General features: G+C 53.3%; 1 protein-coding gene across 17 annotated transcripts; it reads left to right on the top strand.

The window, feature by feature from the left end:
* Positions 1 to 2,936: 2,936 nt before the first annotated feature.
* LRRC71 (leucine rich repeat containing 71) lies at positions 2,937 to 14,887 on the top strand. 17 transcript variants are annotated; one of them, XM_005541387.5, is made up of 16 exons: positions 2,937 to 3,248; positions 6,199 to 6,348; positions 6,684 to 6,812; positions 6,903 to 6,978; positions 7,198 to 7,275; positions 9,410 to 9,478; positions 9,704 to 9,863; positions 9,941 to 10,024; positions 10,101 to 10,190; positions 11,190 to 11,339; positions 11,546 to 11,639; positions 12,366 to 12,454; positions 13,616 to 13,657; positions 13,736 to 13,822; positions 14,234 to 14,355; positions 14,668 to 14,887. In XM_005541387.5, the coding sequence occupies exons 1-16, from the start codon at positions 3,089 to 3,091 to the stop codon at positions 14,705 to 14,707; spliced, it is 1,620 nt and encodes a 539-aa protein (XP_005541444.2). In that variant the 5' UTR covers positions 2,937 to 3,088; the 3' UTR covers positions 14,708 to 14,887. The 17 variants fall into 17 exon arrangements, 16 of the variants coding, with proteins under 16 accessions (XP_005541444.2, XP_015310908.2, XP_015310919.2 ...); XM_015455422.4 differs by having other exon boundaries at positions 13,736 to 13,847; XM_015455433.4 differs by having other exon boundaries at positions 13,733 to 13,822.
* Positions 14,888 to 16,434: the final 1,547 nt, after the last annotated feature.

Raw genomic sequence — 16,434 nt, 5'->3', positions numbered from 1 at the left:
TCAATGTAGACAAAACAGCCTATATTAGAGGAAGATGCCATCTAGGACTTTCACAGCTAGAGAGAAGTCAATGTCTGGCTTCAGAGCTTCAAAGGACAGGTGTTAGGGGCTAATACAGCTGGTAACTTTAAGTTGAAGCCAATGCTCATTTACCATTCCAAAAATGCTCAGGCCCTTAAGAATTATGCTGAGTCTTTAATGTGGCGTGGTGGCACATGCCTGTAGTCATAGCTACTTGGGAGGCTGAGGTGGGAGGTTCGCTTAAGCTCAGGAGTAGAAGGCTGTAGTGAGCTATGATCATGCCATTGGACTCCAGCCTTGGTGACAGAGCAAGATCCTGTCTCTAAAAAGAAAAAAAAAAAAAAAGGCCGGGTGTGGTGGCTCACGCCTATAATCCCAGCACTTTGGGAGGCTGACTGAGGAGGATCACTTGAGGTCAGGAGTTCGAGATCAGCCTGGCCAACATGGTGAAACTTCATCTCCACTAAAAATACAAAAAAAATTTAGCTAGGTGTGGTGGCGCACACCTGTAGTCCCAGCTACTGGAGAGGCTGAGGCAGGAGAACAGCTTGAACCTGAGAGGCGGAGGTTACAGTGAGCCAAGATCGTGCCACTGCACTCCAGCCTGGGTGACAGAGCATGAATCCATCTCAAAATAAATAAATAAATAGAAAAGAATGCTAATTTTACCCTGCCTGTGTCCCTGTGCTCTGGAAATGGAACAAAGTCTGGACAATAGCACATCTGTTTACAGCATGGTTTACTGAATATTTTAAGCCCACTATTGAGATCTACTGCTCAGAAAAAAAGTATCCCTTTCAAAATATTACTGCCCCTTGACAATGCACCTGGAGATATACAAGGAGATTAATGTTGTCTGCATGGTTGCTAATACAGTATCCATTCTGCAGTCTATGGATTGAGGAGCAATTTCAACTTTCAAGTCTGATTATTTAAGAAACAAATTTTTGTAAAGCATCAGTTGCCATACATAGTGATTCCTCTGATGGATCTGGGCAAATTCAATTGAAAACCTTCTGGATAGGATTCACCATTTTAAATGCTATTAAGAACATTTGTGATTCATGATGGGAGGAGGTCAAAATATCCATGCTAACAGGAATTTGGAAGAAGTTGACTCCAACCCTCATGGATGACTTGGAGGGGTTCAAGACTTCAGTGGAGGAAGTAACTGCAGATGTGGTAGAAACAGCAAGAGAACTAGAATTAGAAGTGGAGCCTGAAGATGAAGCCGAATTGCTGCAATTCATGATAAAAGTTGAATGGATGAGGAGTCGCTTATGAATGAGCAAAAAAAGCAGTTTCATGAGATGGAATCTACTCTTGGTGAAGACGCTGTGAGCATTGTTGAAATGACAAGAAACAATTTAGAATATTCCATAAACTTGGTTGATAAAGCAGTGGCAGGATTTAAAAGAATTGACTCCAATTTTGAAAAAAGGTTCTACAGTGGGTTACATGCTGTCAAACAGCATTGCGTGCTATTGAGAAATCTTTTGTGAAAGGAAGTCAATTGATGTGGCAAACTTCACTGTTGTCTTATTTCAAGAAATTGCTACTGGCACCCCAACCTTCAGCAACCACCACCCTGATCAGTCAGCAGCCATCAACATCAAAACAAGGCGCTGCACCAGTGAAAAGATTATGACTCACTAAAGGCTCAGATGATATTAACATTTTTAGCAATAAAGTATTTTTTAAATTAAGGTATGTGCATTGGGCTGGGCGCTGTGGTTCATGCTTGTAATCCCAGCACTTTGGGAGGCCGAGGTGGGAGGATCACTTGATGTCAGGAGTTCAAGACCAGCCTGGCCAATATGGTGAACCTTCGTCTCTACTAAAAATACAAAAATTAGCCGGACATAGTGGCGCACGCCTGTAATCCCAGCTACTAAGGAGGCTGAGGCAGCAGAATCACTTAAACCTGGGAAGCAGAGGTTGCAGTAAGCTGAGATCACGCCACTGCACTGCACTCCAGCCTGGGCAACAGAGTGAGACTCCGTCTCAAAAAAAAAAAAAAAAGTATATGTATTTCTAGACATAATGCTATTGCACACTTAGCTACAGTATAGTGTAAACGTAATTTTATATGCACTGAGAAAAACAAAAGCGGTGTGACTCACTTTATTGCCATATTAGCTTTATTGCTGTGGTCTGGAACCCAACCCTTAGTATTTTGGAGGTATGCCTTTACTCAAATGGGGCCCACCAGAGCAGAACCATCAGGGTCTAGAGTAGGAGTCAGGTGATGACTTTGAATCCCAGGTTTGTAAGGAGTGTGACTCACCTTATTAACTCGTTAGCGTATTAACTGAGTCCCCAGAGTCCTCCAGGAGGCTAAACAGTTGGGGGTCGAGAATAGAAACCTAGCACCACACCAACTGGATGGGTTTTTCTAGACCCCTTCCACCAGGTGCTCTCTCCTTACCGGACAGGTGGGTGGACTCTGGAGAGTGGACCTGCCCCCACCTGGATTCTCCCTGATGTCCTCCGACTGCCCACTACCCCGTCCCCGCCGAGTCCGCCCCGCTCCCCCGGGGCTCAATTCCAGGATGCTTTGGATTGCCCGCCCTCGCCCTATACTTATCCCCGCTGCCGTCCTAAGATCCACTCGTTTCCCTCGCCATGGCTCCGCTCAGGTCCTGGGTCACCCTAGCCCTTCTCCCTTAGCACAGGTTCGGCCAGCCCTGGCCCTCCGGGGCCCATCAGCTCCTGCCATCTTCGGCTGCCCTAGCCCTGCCTGCTCCGCCGGGCCCTGCCCGCCCCTCCGGCTCTCGCTCCGCCACCCGCCCTCCCGGGCTCTCCCCCCGCCTTGCTCTGCCCTGCGGCGCCCCCTGTCGGCCCCGCGTGCTCTCTGCGGTTGCCCCTTTCCCTCGGGCCCTCCCGCCTCGTGCGGTTGTCTTGGAGAGGGACGCGTAGGCGACGCCACCCCGGACCGGTCGGATCCGGTCCCTGGACGCGGAACAGAGATCCCCTGATTCAGCCACCCCCAGAGTGAGCCCCATAGAGTGCGGTCCTACCTTCCCGCCCCGACGAAGGCCCCAGAGACGCTGCAGACAACACCAGCATGTCGAGCGAGCAGAGCGCGCCGGGGGCCTCACCCAGGGCCCCGCGTCCGGGGACCCAGAAGTCTTCCGGCGCGGTGACCAAAAAGGGAGAGCGCGCGGCCAAAGAGAAGCCGGCGACTGTTTTGCCTCCCGTGGGAGAGGAGGAGCCCAAAAGCCCTGGTACGCTGGCGCCGGGGTTGGGTGATCGGGCCTCCAGGCTACGTCTTCCCGGGTTCCCACTAACTACTCACTGCTCGATGGCTATGGCTGAACTCATACATACCCAGGTTGAGTTCCTGCATCTCGGCTTGATAGATGTTTGAATTGAACTTGATCTTAAAGAACCCACACTCTGGTTTGGGACGGTAACAAATACCAGTAAGATGGGATAAGATATAGAAGAGAGGAAGGCCGGGGGGTGAGGGCACCAGGGGGGTTGCCAGGAGGTGTCTTTGAACAGAGTTTACAGATGTTCATTCATTGATTCAACAATTACTTTCCAAATGCCAGCCATGAGGCCAGGTATGTCGGGGAGGAGAATGAGATGGACATGGTCCTGCCCCCATGGGGTTTACATCCTCTGGGAAAGGAAAACGAGTAGAATGGTATAAGTAGATGTACGGCCCTTTTTGATGTAAGTGATAGAACCCCAATCAAACTAAGCATGAAGGGGAAATGTATCAGAAGACTTTTTGATACAAATCTGCCAGCTTCAACATCACGGGGACAAGAACTTGCTGTCTCTGGAATCAAAGTGAAACAACTTGGGAGAAAGCTCTGATGGTCCAGCATTAGCCAGGTGCTATCTCCTTGTCAGTGCTGGTGGATGAGGGGAAGGAATTATAAGAGCTGGAGAAAGAACATCTTCTGGAAGGGAAGACAAGACAGTATAGAATCCCCTACAAGTATGAAGCCAGTTACATTCAACACACACACACGCACACACACACAAAACGACGGCTGCTGTATAGAAAACGGGGTGGAAGGAGGCAGAGAGATGAGTTACCAGACTATTTCAACAGCCTAGTCCGGGGACAGTGGGAGTTGGGATAGGGCAGTGAGAATGGTGAGGGGTGGTTGGGTTAGGCCTCTCAAAGAAACACTTTTGAGGTAGAAGTAATAAGAGTTGGTAAAGGATTGGACAGGGTAGGGAGTGAGCGACATAGCAAGAATGATTCTCAGGCTTCTGGACTGGGCACTGGGTAGGAGGAGGTGCCATTCATGGAGATGGGAAAGCCCAAAGGAGGTGCATGTAAGGCAGGAGCTCCAAGGGGTGATGCCAGCTGGACAGCTGGACACATGGGTCAACAGTGACTAAGATAGGTTAAGGGTGGAGTTGTGACTTTGGAAGCTGCTGATGTTCTGGCATAGTTAAGTCCTGGCAATGAAAGAGACCCCATAAGGAGGCAGGGAGTATAAACAGAGAAGAGGAGAGGGCTCAGGATCCAGCCTTACAGGTAGTAGAGGATGAGGAGCTGGCAGGGGAGCCTGAGCAGCCAGCAGAGAGGTAGGAGAGAATGGGAGTGACACCTGCACAGGCACCTGGATAGGACAACATGGAGGTCACGGTGGCCTTAGCAGACATCACTGTGTGCTGTGGCAGGGGCAGATGTGGGCTCGTGTCCAGTAGAGAGTGATGGCTGATATAGGAAAGTGTAGGGATTTAGAGGACATCCTATCTAATGGCTTTAATTCTCAAGAAGCTACGAGGTGAGATCATTAGAGAGCATGAGCAAGGGATGTGGGAGGGAGAAGAGCTGTGCTGTCTGACAGGTAGCTACCTGCTAAAGTGCAGAGAGAACCCATTTCCACCACGGCATGAAGTACTGTGGGGCAGCACTGTTTTACAGCAGGGCTTCTCAAGGTGCTGTCCTTGGACCAGCAACTTCAGCATCATCTGGGAAGTTGCTAAAAATGCAAAATCATGGCCCTCACCTGGTCTACTGAATCAGAATTTCTGTAGGATAGGGCCCAGGAAATTTGTTTCAACAGCTCTCCAGGTGATTTTTAAGATGTTAAAGCTTGAGAATCTCTGTTCTTGAGAAGGGAGGTATGAGTGAAGCAAGGAAGCATGAGGGGCTCTCCCAGCAGACGTAAGCTTGGGAGGGCAGGGAGGTGTGCAGGAGCCAGCCAGACCAAGGGGACATTGCAACCTCCCTATGCCCTCTTATCTGCTTCATCCATTTGGCTGTGTGCCCGGGTTCCCACTGATGGCCGGACACAAGAGGAACATGTCTCTCATGCCTTTCCTCATGAACCCTTGAGCCTCTCTGCATCCTGCCAGCCCTGCCACGCCCTCAGGCAAGCTCCCTACTGCTGAGCTGCATGTGTCCCTCCCCCACACAGCTCCTGCAGCACCTGCCCCTGTGGCCAGCGTGGTGTTCTATGGAGCTCCAGTCTAGCACTTGGCAGGGACTCCCGTCCCATCTCTAGGAGGCACTTCTTCCTGGGATGCCCATGGTGGGCAGCCAGAAAGTGCAAGTGTCCCTTGAAGACTCAGAGTCTCAAGTTCGCATAGCACAGCCCTCATGTTGGGATGTGGTGGGCATGTGTGAATTAATATAACTCACAAATGAGTTAATATTTCTACAGCATTTCAAACAGCACTGGACACTAGGAAGTGCTATATAAACACACTGGACAGGGGAAGTGTTAAATAAAAGTATCGTTCTGCTGCACTTGGGTGTATGTGTAGGGAAGGAGTAGGAGTGGAAAGGAACTCACATCGGGCCTGCGCGTCTTTCTCCCAGGGACCCTGAGCAGTTCCAGAAGGAAAAGAAGTCTTGTGAGGAGGAGGCTGGGCTGGGGACACCTGGGAAAGGCGGAGGCCCAGGCTGGGAGTGGAGAGCAGGGGTGGCAGTGGCTTTGACCTGGGAGTGGGAAAGCCAGCACACAGAAGAGGCGACCCCGTTGTCTACCGTGTACGCATGCCCCTTAATCCCCTTTCTCCGAGCTCTTGCTTTCCCCGTTTCCTATCAAGTGTTTTCAGCGTCCGTTCTTCCAGGCATTTGCAAGTTGAATGGCTGCAAAAATATCCATCTGAGGAGGGCCCCTCCGCCTGCGCGGGTGAGCTTGGGGATGCGGGGGGTGGGCGCGGCCCCTTCTCTCACACCCCCGCCCGCCCCCGCAGAGGAGTACCAGTGCACGGGGGTCCTCGAGATCGACTTCGCCGAGCTCTGCACGCGATGGGGCTACACGGACTTCCCCAAAGTTGTCAACCGGCCCCGCCCCCACCCGCCCTTCGTCCCCTCCGCGTCTTTGTCGGAAAAGGCCACCCTAGGTGAGTGACAGTGGAGCTCCCCGGTGCCTGCCAGGGTCGCTTCGTCCATCCTCAGCCTCCCTTCCCACTCCGGGCCAAATGGAGGGACGCGGGGCCGTGTGTGTGTGTGAGTTGGGGGCGGGGGGATTCGACGAGGCCGGTGAGGAGGTGGAGGAGTCTCCTGTCTGCCTTTCCAAATCCCAGCAGAGGCGCGCGTGGCCGGAGAGGCAGCGCCCGCAGGCCGGCGCCTCCCGCGCTGGCGGTGTCCTCCAATCCCACCCGGGCACCCGTGGGCCGGCCCAGCGTGGAGCCTGGGGAGGTGGCTGTTCCCCTCCCTCCTCACCTCTGCCTTCCAGACGATCCGCGGCTGTCGGGGTCCTGCAGCCTCAACAGCCTGGAGAGCAAATACGTGTTCTTCCGGCCCACCATCCAGGTGGAGCTGGAGCAGGAGGACAGCAAGTCGGTGAAGGAAATCTACATCCGCGGTGAGCCCCGCTCCCCCCACCTGCCCCAGCTCCCTTCCGCTCCCCGGGCGCCTCCCAGGTCTGAGGCGCCTGCCTCCTCTTGGCCCGTAGGTTGGAAGGTTGAAGAACGGATTCTGGGTATCTTCTCTAAATGTCTGCCCCCGCTCACCCAGCTACAGGCCATCAAGTGAGAGGCACTGGGGGGATGGGCGGGAGGCCAGAGTGGGAGTTGGGGCTCCTGGTGGCTTGGGAGAGAGAACCAAGGGGCATGGGAGACTCTGGAGACGGTGGGGAGGTGGGAGGTGGGGGTTGAGGAAGGGCGCCGCTGGGAGGTCGGTGTGGGGAGAGTTTTCCAGTAGGAGGCAGCGCTCTACCTCGGTGTTTCTGCACTTACCGCCCACGCCAGCTTTTGGAAGGTGGGACTGACGGATAAGACCCTGACCACCTTCATCGAGCTCCTGCCTCTCTGTTCATCCACGCTCAGGTCAGCAGAGGGAGAGGCCCCCAGTGCCTGGGCAGCCTGGCTGGGCGGGTGGTCAGAGGGAAGCAGTGTGGGGATGGAAGTGGCAGGTCCCAGCTCCTGTGGGCCTGGCTGGCATCCCTGTGGAATCAGAAGCAGGCAAAGTCTGTTGGATCATGATACCCCCGTTAGACAAGAAGCCAGGCCCGCTTTTCTGCCCACACCAGCACCCAAAGAACCTGACCTTCAGGGGCTCATCCTGTCTCCCCTGCATTAGTCTCATTACCCTCTACTCCCTCCCCAGAGGTTCTCGCTCTCCTTCCTGGCTGCCTGGGGCCCTGGTCCTGTACTAGGGGCTGGTAAGGCAAGTTCTTATCCTCCAGGAACTCACAGTCCAGGGAGGGAGAGAAAAGGAGAAAAGAATAAATACTGCAGGGCAATGTGGAGACTGGTGATGGAGGACTGGTTCATCGGGGGAGGGGGTGGGCAGAGAGAAGTGCCACCCCACTTTATGGATGTGGGGCAGGAAGACCTGGAAACCTGCCTGGAGGAGGTGGTACTGAGCTGAAGGCGGCCTAGGAGCAGGCCAGAGAGGGAATTGGGAAAGGGCATACTTGTATGGGAAGGAGCAGGAGCAAGGCATGGGGCAGGTAACTACAGGTGTGGTTGGGAGTGTAAGGGGCAAGTACCCCTCCGTGCAGTGGCTTGCTTGTCTTCCTCCTGTGGATGGCTTGGGTGCTCCTTGAGGGCAGGGACTGTATCTTCTTCAGGTTGGGGTCCCCAGCACTCTGTAAAACACCATGAAACATGTTTCATTCCATCATGGGAATTAGCTAGCAGAAAACAACTGTATTAATTCATCTGTAAATAATGTGTAAGAGTAAGTCATAGCAACATAAACAAATTTAAACTGAATGTAATCAAGTTTGTGTGACAGATGAGGCAGGCTGAAGGGTTGAACAAAATAAGAAATCATGGGAGCAAATTTTTACATGGAGTCATTTCTAGCCATTAGTTCAGTTTTTGCTGTAACTTAGAAAAGGACCTCCACTCTCACAGCACTGTTAGAGAAGCCACTGCCGTGTGGATGCTCATGTTGTAGTTATGCTGTGTGACAAATTAACCCCAAGATTCAGTGCCTCAAAAGGACATACATTTATGATCTCATAGCTGCTGTGAGATGACCTGGGGGTGGGCTAGCTGAGTGCTCTGGCTCAGGGTTTGAGGTTGCCGTACAGCTGCCAACTGGGGCTGCAGTTACCTCAAGGATCAACTGTGGTGGAGAATCTGCCTCCAGGCTCGCTTGTGTGGCTGCCTGGGCCTCCCCACAGGCTGCCTCGAGTGTCCTTACCACATGGCAGCTGGCCATTTGAGAGAGTGCCAGAGAGCAGTCAAGACGGAAGCCACGGCCTTTGTAGCCTAAACCTGGAAGTGCTGTCCCATCTCTTCTGCCATGTTCTGTTCTTTAGAAGCCAGGCACTTCTTTCCCTCCACCCCACCGCCCTTCTTCTTCTTCTTCTTCTTTTTTCTTTTTTTTTTTTTTTTTTTTTGAGACAGAGTCTTGTTCTGTTGCCCAGGTTGGAGTACAGTGGCACAATCTTGGCTCACTGCAACTTCTGCCTCCGGGGTTCAAGTGATTCTTCTGCCTCAGCCTCCCAAGTAGCTGGGATTACAGGCACACACCACCACCTCCCGCTAACTTTTTGTATTTTTAGTAGAGACGGGGTTTCACCCTGTTGCCCAGGCTGGTCTCAAACTCCTGAGCTCAGGCAATCCGCCTGCCTTGGCCTCAAAAAGTGCTGGGATTACAGGCGTGAGTCACCGTGCTCGGCCAGAAGTGAGTCACTTCTAATATGAAGTCCACACTCAAGGGGAAGAGATGACCCAGGGGCATGAGTTCCAGGAGGTGGGGACCACTGAAGGCCATCTTAGGGGCCACCCTACCTTGGGTCACCAACTTTGGGGAGCAGCCCCTTCACAACGGGCACACCTGTTAATTTTTAGTCTGGGGAATTGTCACATATCTTTCCTATATTGGGGGGCAATCCTTCGACTCTGCTTCCTAGCTGCTTCCCAGGGAAGCACACTTCCTCTCTGTTCCCCTCCCTTACCTGGACTCAGTGGTACCTTCTAGTTCTCAGATCTCCCCTGCCCTCAGGAAGGTGTCTCTGGAGGGGAACCCACTGCCGGAGCAGTCCTATCATAAGCTCATGGCCTTGGACAGCACGTGAGACTCCCTGCCCTCACACCCTTTCTCTGGGCCTGTCTCGAAATTCCAAGCCATTTTTAGTCCCCGCCCTTCCTTGTCCCCCTACCATCTCGGCAAGGGCTGTCGATTCCTGCCCCTACATCCTCAGACCAGACGGCCCCCTCAAGCCTTCAAGTCTCCCGTATTCCGGCGGGCGCCCTGTACCGTTTCCAGCGACCCACATTCTCCCTCTGGCTGCCCCAGGATTGCGCACTTGTCTCTGCGGAACAATAACATCGACGACCGCGGGGCGCAACTCCTGGGCCAGGCACTGTCCACGCTGCACAGCTGCAACCGGACCCTCGTCTCGCTCAACCTGGGCTTCAACCACATCGGGGACGAGGGCGCGGGCTACATCGCGGACGTGCGTGCGCGGCCGGGAGGGACCCGCTGGGAGCAGGGGCGCCTCAGGCGGCTCACGCGTCCCTGCCCGCTTCTTAGGGTCTCCGGCTGAACCGTTCCCTGCTCTGGCTGTCTCTGGCCCACAATCGCATCCAGGACAAGGGCGCCCTGAAGCTGGCTGAGGTGGGTGTGCCGACCAGGTGGGGGCGGGGCGTGGACGGGCCAAGGGAGCCGACCGCTGAGAGCCAGCCTCCTTCAGGTCCTGCGCGCCTTCGAGTTGACGCACACGGAGGTGGTGGAGCGCCGGCGTCTCCTGCTGGAGAAAGGGACGCAGGAGCGCTCGCGATCGGTGAGGAGCCCCAAGGACCAGCGGAGAGCGCCTCTGACCCTCGAGCCCACTCCCCAAGTCCGCTGCTTTTCAGCAAACTGGCCATCCGGTTTAATCTCCACCCTCTTTCGTGACTGTCTTTCCCTCCGATTTGTGCACAGACGTTTGCCAGGCGCCTGCTGGGCAGGCTCTAATTGCATAACCACCTTATGGGCAGTAGAGTGTACTGGTTCAGAGATACGACACTAGATTGAGAACATCTGGACCTGAAATCCGGCTCATCCATATCCCAGCTTGTAATCTTGGGCAAGCTACTAAACTTTTTTTTTTTTTTAAGACAGAGTCTGGCTCTGTTGCCCAGGCTGGAGTGCAGTGGTGTGATCTCGGCTCACTGCCGTTTCTGCCTCCTGGGTTCAAGCGATTTTTCTGCCTTAGCCTCCTGAGTAGCTGAGATTACAGGCGTGTGCGACCACGCCCAGCTAATTTTTATATTTTTTTTAGTAGAGATGGGGTTTCGCTACGTTGACCAGGCTGGTCTCGAACTCCTGGTCTCAAATGATCTGCCCACTTTGGCCTCTGAAAGTATTGGGATTACAGGCATGAGCCACTGCACCTGGCCTGTGTTACTTAACTTCTCATTGCCTTAGTTTCCTCATCTGTAAGTGGGTAATTGTACCTATTTCATGACTGTTGAGAGGATTTAGTGACTTATTTCCTGCAATGCAGTTAAAATAGCGCCTGGCACTTAGCTCAATAAAAGCTGCTATTTTTTCTCCTCAATGTGAGAATCTGAGACCCTGCCTCACCGTTCATATCACCCCTACCCAGGTCCCTCTGCTATTTCTTCCCCAGAGCATCTCACCCCAGAGGAGTCCTATACAGATTATTAGGCAGGGAGGTGGGTGGGAGGGTGCTTGTCAGCTCGACTGCTCCCCAAGTATGTGTACAGCTACCTTTCATGCCCCCACTGAGGAAGGGACTCTGGCTTCTTCCTCCTTTCCCTCCCATTTGTGAGCACAGCCCTCCTCCTCTCGACATGGGGACTCCAAAACGGACCGTGAGAAGAGTCAGATGGTAGGGATCAGCAATAGTGCATTGGTGGACAAGACAGACAAGACGCAGACAATGAAAACCCCTAAGGGCCTGGGCAAGAAAAAGGAGAAGTCATGGGTAGGTGTGCAATGGGACAGAGCCTGGGCACTGGACGGACAGGGGAGGGGGCTTCCATCATGTGCAGAAGCGGTGGAGGGAAGAAGGTCACATGGGCCTTTGAAGTTCCCCCTAAGGCTGCAGGTCCTAATCTGGGCTCCTTCCCTCACCACTGCCCATCCCCTCCGGAGGTGGGACTTCCACCTCTCTTCTCACATTCTCCACAGGAATTGGCCAAGAAAGAGGAGAAGTCGGGGTCTGGGCAGTCACCCACACAAGGAACCCCTAAGAAAGAAGATGCCACAAAGGCAGGCAAGGGGAGTAAGTGCGGGCGCCCTTTGGCGGCACCTTCCTGTGTGGAGGAGGGAAGAGAGCCTGGACGGGTGCAGGAGGCTGTTCTGGGCCTGGGTGCGCCTGCCTGGAGCTCATCTTGCCATGTCCCTCTGGGCTTGATTTCCTTCTCACAGAGGGATGATGTGGAGAGCCGCATCCAGCCCAGACATCCTGACCCACTGCTGTCCTCATCCCTTTTGTTGGAGCTGGAGCTCTGTGGCCCTGTCTTCAAAGAACCCACCCACCTAGCTGGGGCCCCCTCCAGTCATTTCTTTTTTTCTTTTCTTTTTTTTTTAGATGGAGTCTCACTCTGTTGCCCAGGCTGGAGTGCAGAGGTGCGATCTTGGCTCGCTGCAGCCTCTGTCTCCTGGGTTCAAGCAATTCTCCTGCCCCAGCTTACCCAGTAGCTGGGATTACAGGCATGCGCCACCACGCCCAGCTAATTTTTGCATTTTTAGTAGAGACAGGGCTTCACCATATTGGCCAGGCTGGTTGCAAATTCCTGACCTCAGGTGATCCTCCTGCTTTGGCCTCTCAAAGTGCTGGGATTACAGGTGTGAGCTACCACACCCAGCCCCCTCCAGCCGTTTCTGTTGGACCCAAACCCAAAGTTGGGGGATCTCTTTGCCTCACCTAGCCTGTTCTTTCTGGGGAGGGAGGCTGGGTGGCATTAGAAGTGTGCACTGTGCATTCTGGCTGCTCTTCTGGCCCCAGAGGTAACCATCCCTGAGCAGAAGCCAAGCAGGATAAAAGGGATCAAGATCGGGAGCAGAGAGAAGCGCAGCATCCTCCCGGAGTCCGAGGTAAGCTGCCAGGAGGAGTGGAGGCAGGGGGCACACCCCTGGGATTCCAGGCTTGCCTGAGACCTCTCACCCTAGCCGCTGCTGGAATGTGGTCTCCAGCCCCATGCTGTGGCAGCAGCCATTTACTTTCAAATTTGTCCTCCACTCCTCTCCCAACCTCACCTAAAACCCCCTCCCATCTCACCCTGGGCTTCTGTGGGAATAGTGGGAGCAGGCCCCTTCTACTTTTACTTGTCTATTAGTAGCCCACACTTTGGATCTGCTGTCTCAACTCAGCCAGGCTGCTTCCCCAGAGGCCCTCAGTTCCTCATCACCACCTCCATCACTTGCTTGGACTGTTGCATAGGAACAAAGTGTCTTCTTTTTTGCCCCTCTCAGCAGCTCCCCGAGGAAGCCAGCGCATTTTTATGGTCATGGCACTGCCCCACGCTACCCTGTGCATAGGTCCTTCTTCAGACCCTCTATTTTTTGCCCCTGGATCTTCTGTGCCCCCTTTCAACTTGGACCAACTTGCTGCTTGCATTGGAAGTCTTCCTGAGCTGCCTCCAGTGCTCCCACCATCCCTCATCCCTCCATTCTGTCAGCTGCCTGAGCGTCTGCCTCTCTGTACTTTTCGCTTCCATCGGAAGACTCCCTGCACACCCTAGGCAGGGAAGGGCCCGTCTCCTTTCAGGAGTCTTCTCTGGCACCCAAGACAAAATCTTACAAAAGAGGATGTTCAGAGGCAGGAAGAGGTTGGGGTTGGCTTTCAGTTTCCATTTTTCATCTCTGCCTCTGTCTTGATCAGGCTGCTGATTGTCACTAGGACTATTGCAATTTCTTTTCATCGCGCCCGTCATTGTCAGTCACTTCCCTCCAATCTATTCTCCTCATTGCTCTAGGTGTTAGGAAACACTTAGTAAAACCTGAACGTGACATACTGTTTCACGCTTCCAGAGCCTTTGCACCTGCTTTTTTGCCTAGAACACCTTTCCCGTACATGATGTGCATTCACAGGAGACCCTTCCTGGCCTGGCCTAGGTATTCCCTTTCCGTGCTCCCACAGTGCTCTGAGTTTGCCTCTATCAGTGCTCACTCTAGACCACGTTACTTTCACTTTCTGGCTCCCCAACACAAAGGAGCTTCTTGAGGGTATGGGCTTATTTATTTTTGTATCCCCAGCACCTGGGACAAAGCCTGGACTATAGCCGGCAGTCAAAACATGTATGTTGAATGAATGAATGAATGGCCTGTTGACCAGCTCCCCTGCTGTCTGCTGCAATTAGTATTCTGCTTTAGCAGCTGGTTGTTGAGGCTACTGAGGTGATCAACCCTCTCCTGGAGCCTGTGGAGCACCGAGATGGGAAAGTTTTCATGCCTGGGAACAAGGTCCTTTTGCACCTCAACCTCCTCCGTATGTCTGCCAACTTCCTCTGTCCTCCTGCCATGAGGCTACCTGGGTCCTGTCCTGCCTGAGGGTGTCTGCCCTGACTCTGTGGAGCAGACCTGGTCCTCCCATCTTTGGGCTACATGTTCCCCAAGGCTCTCTTGCACAGGGCTTGAGGGGCCAGGGGAAGTGCTGAGTCTGGGAGGCTGGGGACAGGCGATTGGAGTAATGAGGGGAGTTAGATGGGGTGTGTGTGAAGAGCTGGGTGAAGGGCCAGGTCAGGGAAAGGTGTGCCTGGGCCAGTGAGTCTGGAGTGGGGAGCTGGAGGAACTGGGCTGCTGGGGATGTCTGGTGTGTCAGGTGCCAGTGAGGCCTGTGGTGCTAAGAGGCCACCTGTCTGCACCTTCCACCAGGGAACCGCATCACAGAGGTGGGTCTGGAGGGCTTCCTCGCCACAGTACAGTATCAGATGCAGTTCTCCAAGGCCAAGAGTGTGTCCAAGGGTCCAGTGGGGCTGCTGTGGCTGTCCCTCGCTGTGAGTCCCTTTCACTCTCTCCTGCTGAAGCAGAGCTTGCCCCTATCAATCAGCTGTCACACTAGACAGCTGCTGCAGGCAGCTTCTGTCTCCCCATTTCCAAGGAAGCTCTGTAGTTTCTCTGCTTCTTTTTAAAAATCACAACATAACCTCCGTTCCTCTTGCTGGAAGATCAGCAGTATTAATCACTCGGCTTTTTCTGCATGTCCCCCAGCCCCTAACCCACCCTGCCCCAGGACCATTTTTTTTTTTTCTCCCAGAGGACTAATCTTCATTCCTCTTGTCAGATGTCAGCCTTCCTTTTCTTTTCAGAAAAATTGCTTCGCCCCACAATGTCCTGCGTACGCCATAATCCAGGAGCTGATGTTGCCAAGGGATCCCATCAAGGCCAAACTCAGGGAGGATGAGGCCATGGCATTCTTCCCCTAGCCCCTCCCACCTGCTTGCCTCTGAGACTCAGAAGCACCTCCTGTCCCTGTGTGGGCTGACCTCCCTGGGGGAGATCTCAGACCAATAACAAAGTCTGTTGCTATACTTTTCCTTGAGGTTGTCTGAAAACTTTCTTCCAGAACTACTTGGAACATTTAGATTTTGTGTCTGTCCATGTTACATGGCCAAGAATGGCAGAAAAGTGGTCTGAATTACAGTTCTGCTGGGGATGATCTCAGCCCCTCTGGCCTCAGTTAGCCAGGGGCATTGCCCTTCTGCCTCCTGGGGGCTAGTTCTTCCTTGCTCAGGCAATAGCCATGCCCCACCGTGTTCCCTAGGGGACATGCATTATGCCAGGGTTTGCATTCAGAAAGATTTGGGATAGGGATTAATAACTGACACGCACAGGCTTGGGAGGAGAGTGGGAGCAGGAGTAGGTAACGCAGAGGAATTAAGCAAGCTTTCCCATCTGGCTGGCCCAGGTGTTTGACTACTTTGGAGGAGAGGTAAGGTTCAGCTTAAGAAAATGAACAAAGGCTTGGCAGGCCACTTTGGAGAGGGTGCTAAACGCTCAACATCTACATAGCAAAGGCTAAGCATTGAACATGAACCCTAATAACCCACCTGCAGAAGTCAGCAATCTGAAACCAGAGGTGTGAGGTTCCTGAGCCAAGTCACGGTCCCCAAACCTTTACCCTTCAGTGCTGCCTCCACTGAGGTCACCTGCCATTGCAGGTGGCTTTGGGGAGCCCACCTGTAACCTATAGCAGTGTCCGAGAAGGCGCAGATCAACAAGGACCAGCCTTCCTTCCTCACTTCTGAGCAGATTCAACCTGTTCCACATTCTCTAGTCGTACTTCCCTCACTCCACTGCCTCTGCCTACCTAGAATTCCCTTGTCCTGCCATCTTACTTTGTGTGGCTCAGTGGCGCTTAGGCCTGTCTCCTGCCTCTGAGTGCCTGGAGCCCTCCTAGTCTGACTGCCCCAGCTGTCTCTGCAGCTGGTTGTAGAGCGAGCTTCTCCAGGAAAAACCCATCATTTCTTTGAATTCCCAACACTGAACACATTGAGGTGCTGGATGGTCACCCCAGCTTCTGCAGGGAACCTTGCCATGTCCTCCAGAGCTTCGGTGACCCCTTCAGCCCATATCCTTATCCCACCCTTCATCATTAATGACTCCTGTATCAATTCTGATGCCCAAATACACTGTACCCTAATGAGGACATAGCTGAGGATTGTGAGAGGGAGTCAGGGTTAGGGCTGGAAGAGAGTTTGTCACTTGAATCCAACACTGAATGTCAGGAGACAGAGGTGATATGGTTAGTCTTGGTGATGTGGCTGCCTCTGTGGGAGGATGTGGATGGATGACAGTGACGAACTGGCCAGGCCCAAGGCAACCCTCCCGCTTAGGTTTGGCTTTTAAAGTCCTCAAGCTCATTGAGGGCAGCTCATGAGACCTCTTGACTATGGGTCCACTGCTCCTTTATATACATATATATGTGTGTTTGTGTGTGTGGAATCAGTGTCTTGTCATGTTTTCTCCATGGGGGTTGTATAACTTAAGTTTGCCCAGCCCCTAGTTCAGCGAGTACACATCTGAAGGAACAGGCGAGGGAACAGGCAAGACCTGGGTCTAGGGGTGAGAGGGCT

Source organism: Macaca fascicularis, chromosome 1 (assembly GCF_037993035.2).
Source record: "Macaca fascicularis isolate 582-1 chromosome 1, T2T-MFA8v1.1".
Lineage (NCBI taxonomy): Eukaryota > Metazoa > Chordata > Mammalia > Primates > Cercopithecidae > Macaca > Macaca fascicularis.
Note: the sequence above shows the minus strand (reverse complement) of the source record. Positions and strands in the feature narration are given on the sequence as shown.

What these genes read in the sequence shown, in the direction of transcription:
- LRRC71 (XM_015455417.4), top strand. Translation starts at nt 3,089, where the DNA reads ATGTCGAGCGAGCAGAGCGCGCCGGGGGCCTCACCCAGGGCCCCGCGT. An exon ending in GTCGGAAAAGGCCACCCTAG is followed by an intron (nt 6,349 to 6,683) that starts GTGAGTGACAGT and finishes TCTGCCTTCCAG; the next exon opens with ACGATCCGCGGCTGTCGGGG. An exon ending in TGCTGTGGCTGTCCCTCGCT is followed by an intron (nt 14,356 to 14,667) that starts GTGAGTCCCTTT and finishes TTTTCTTTTCAG; the next exon opens with AAAAATTGCTTCGCCCCACA.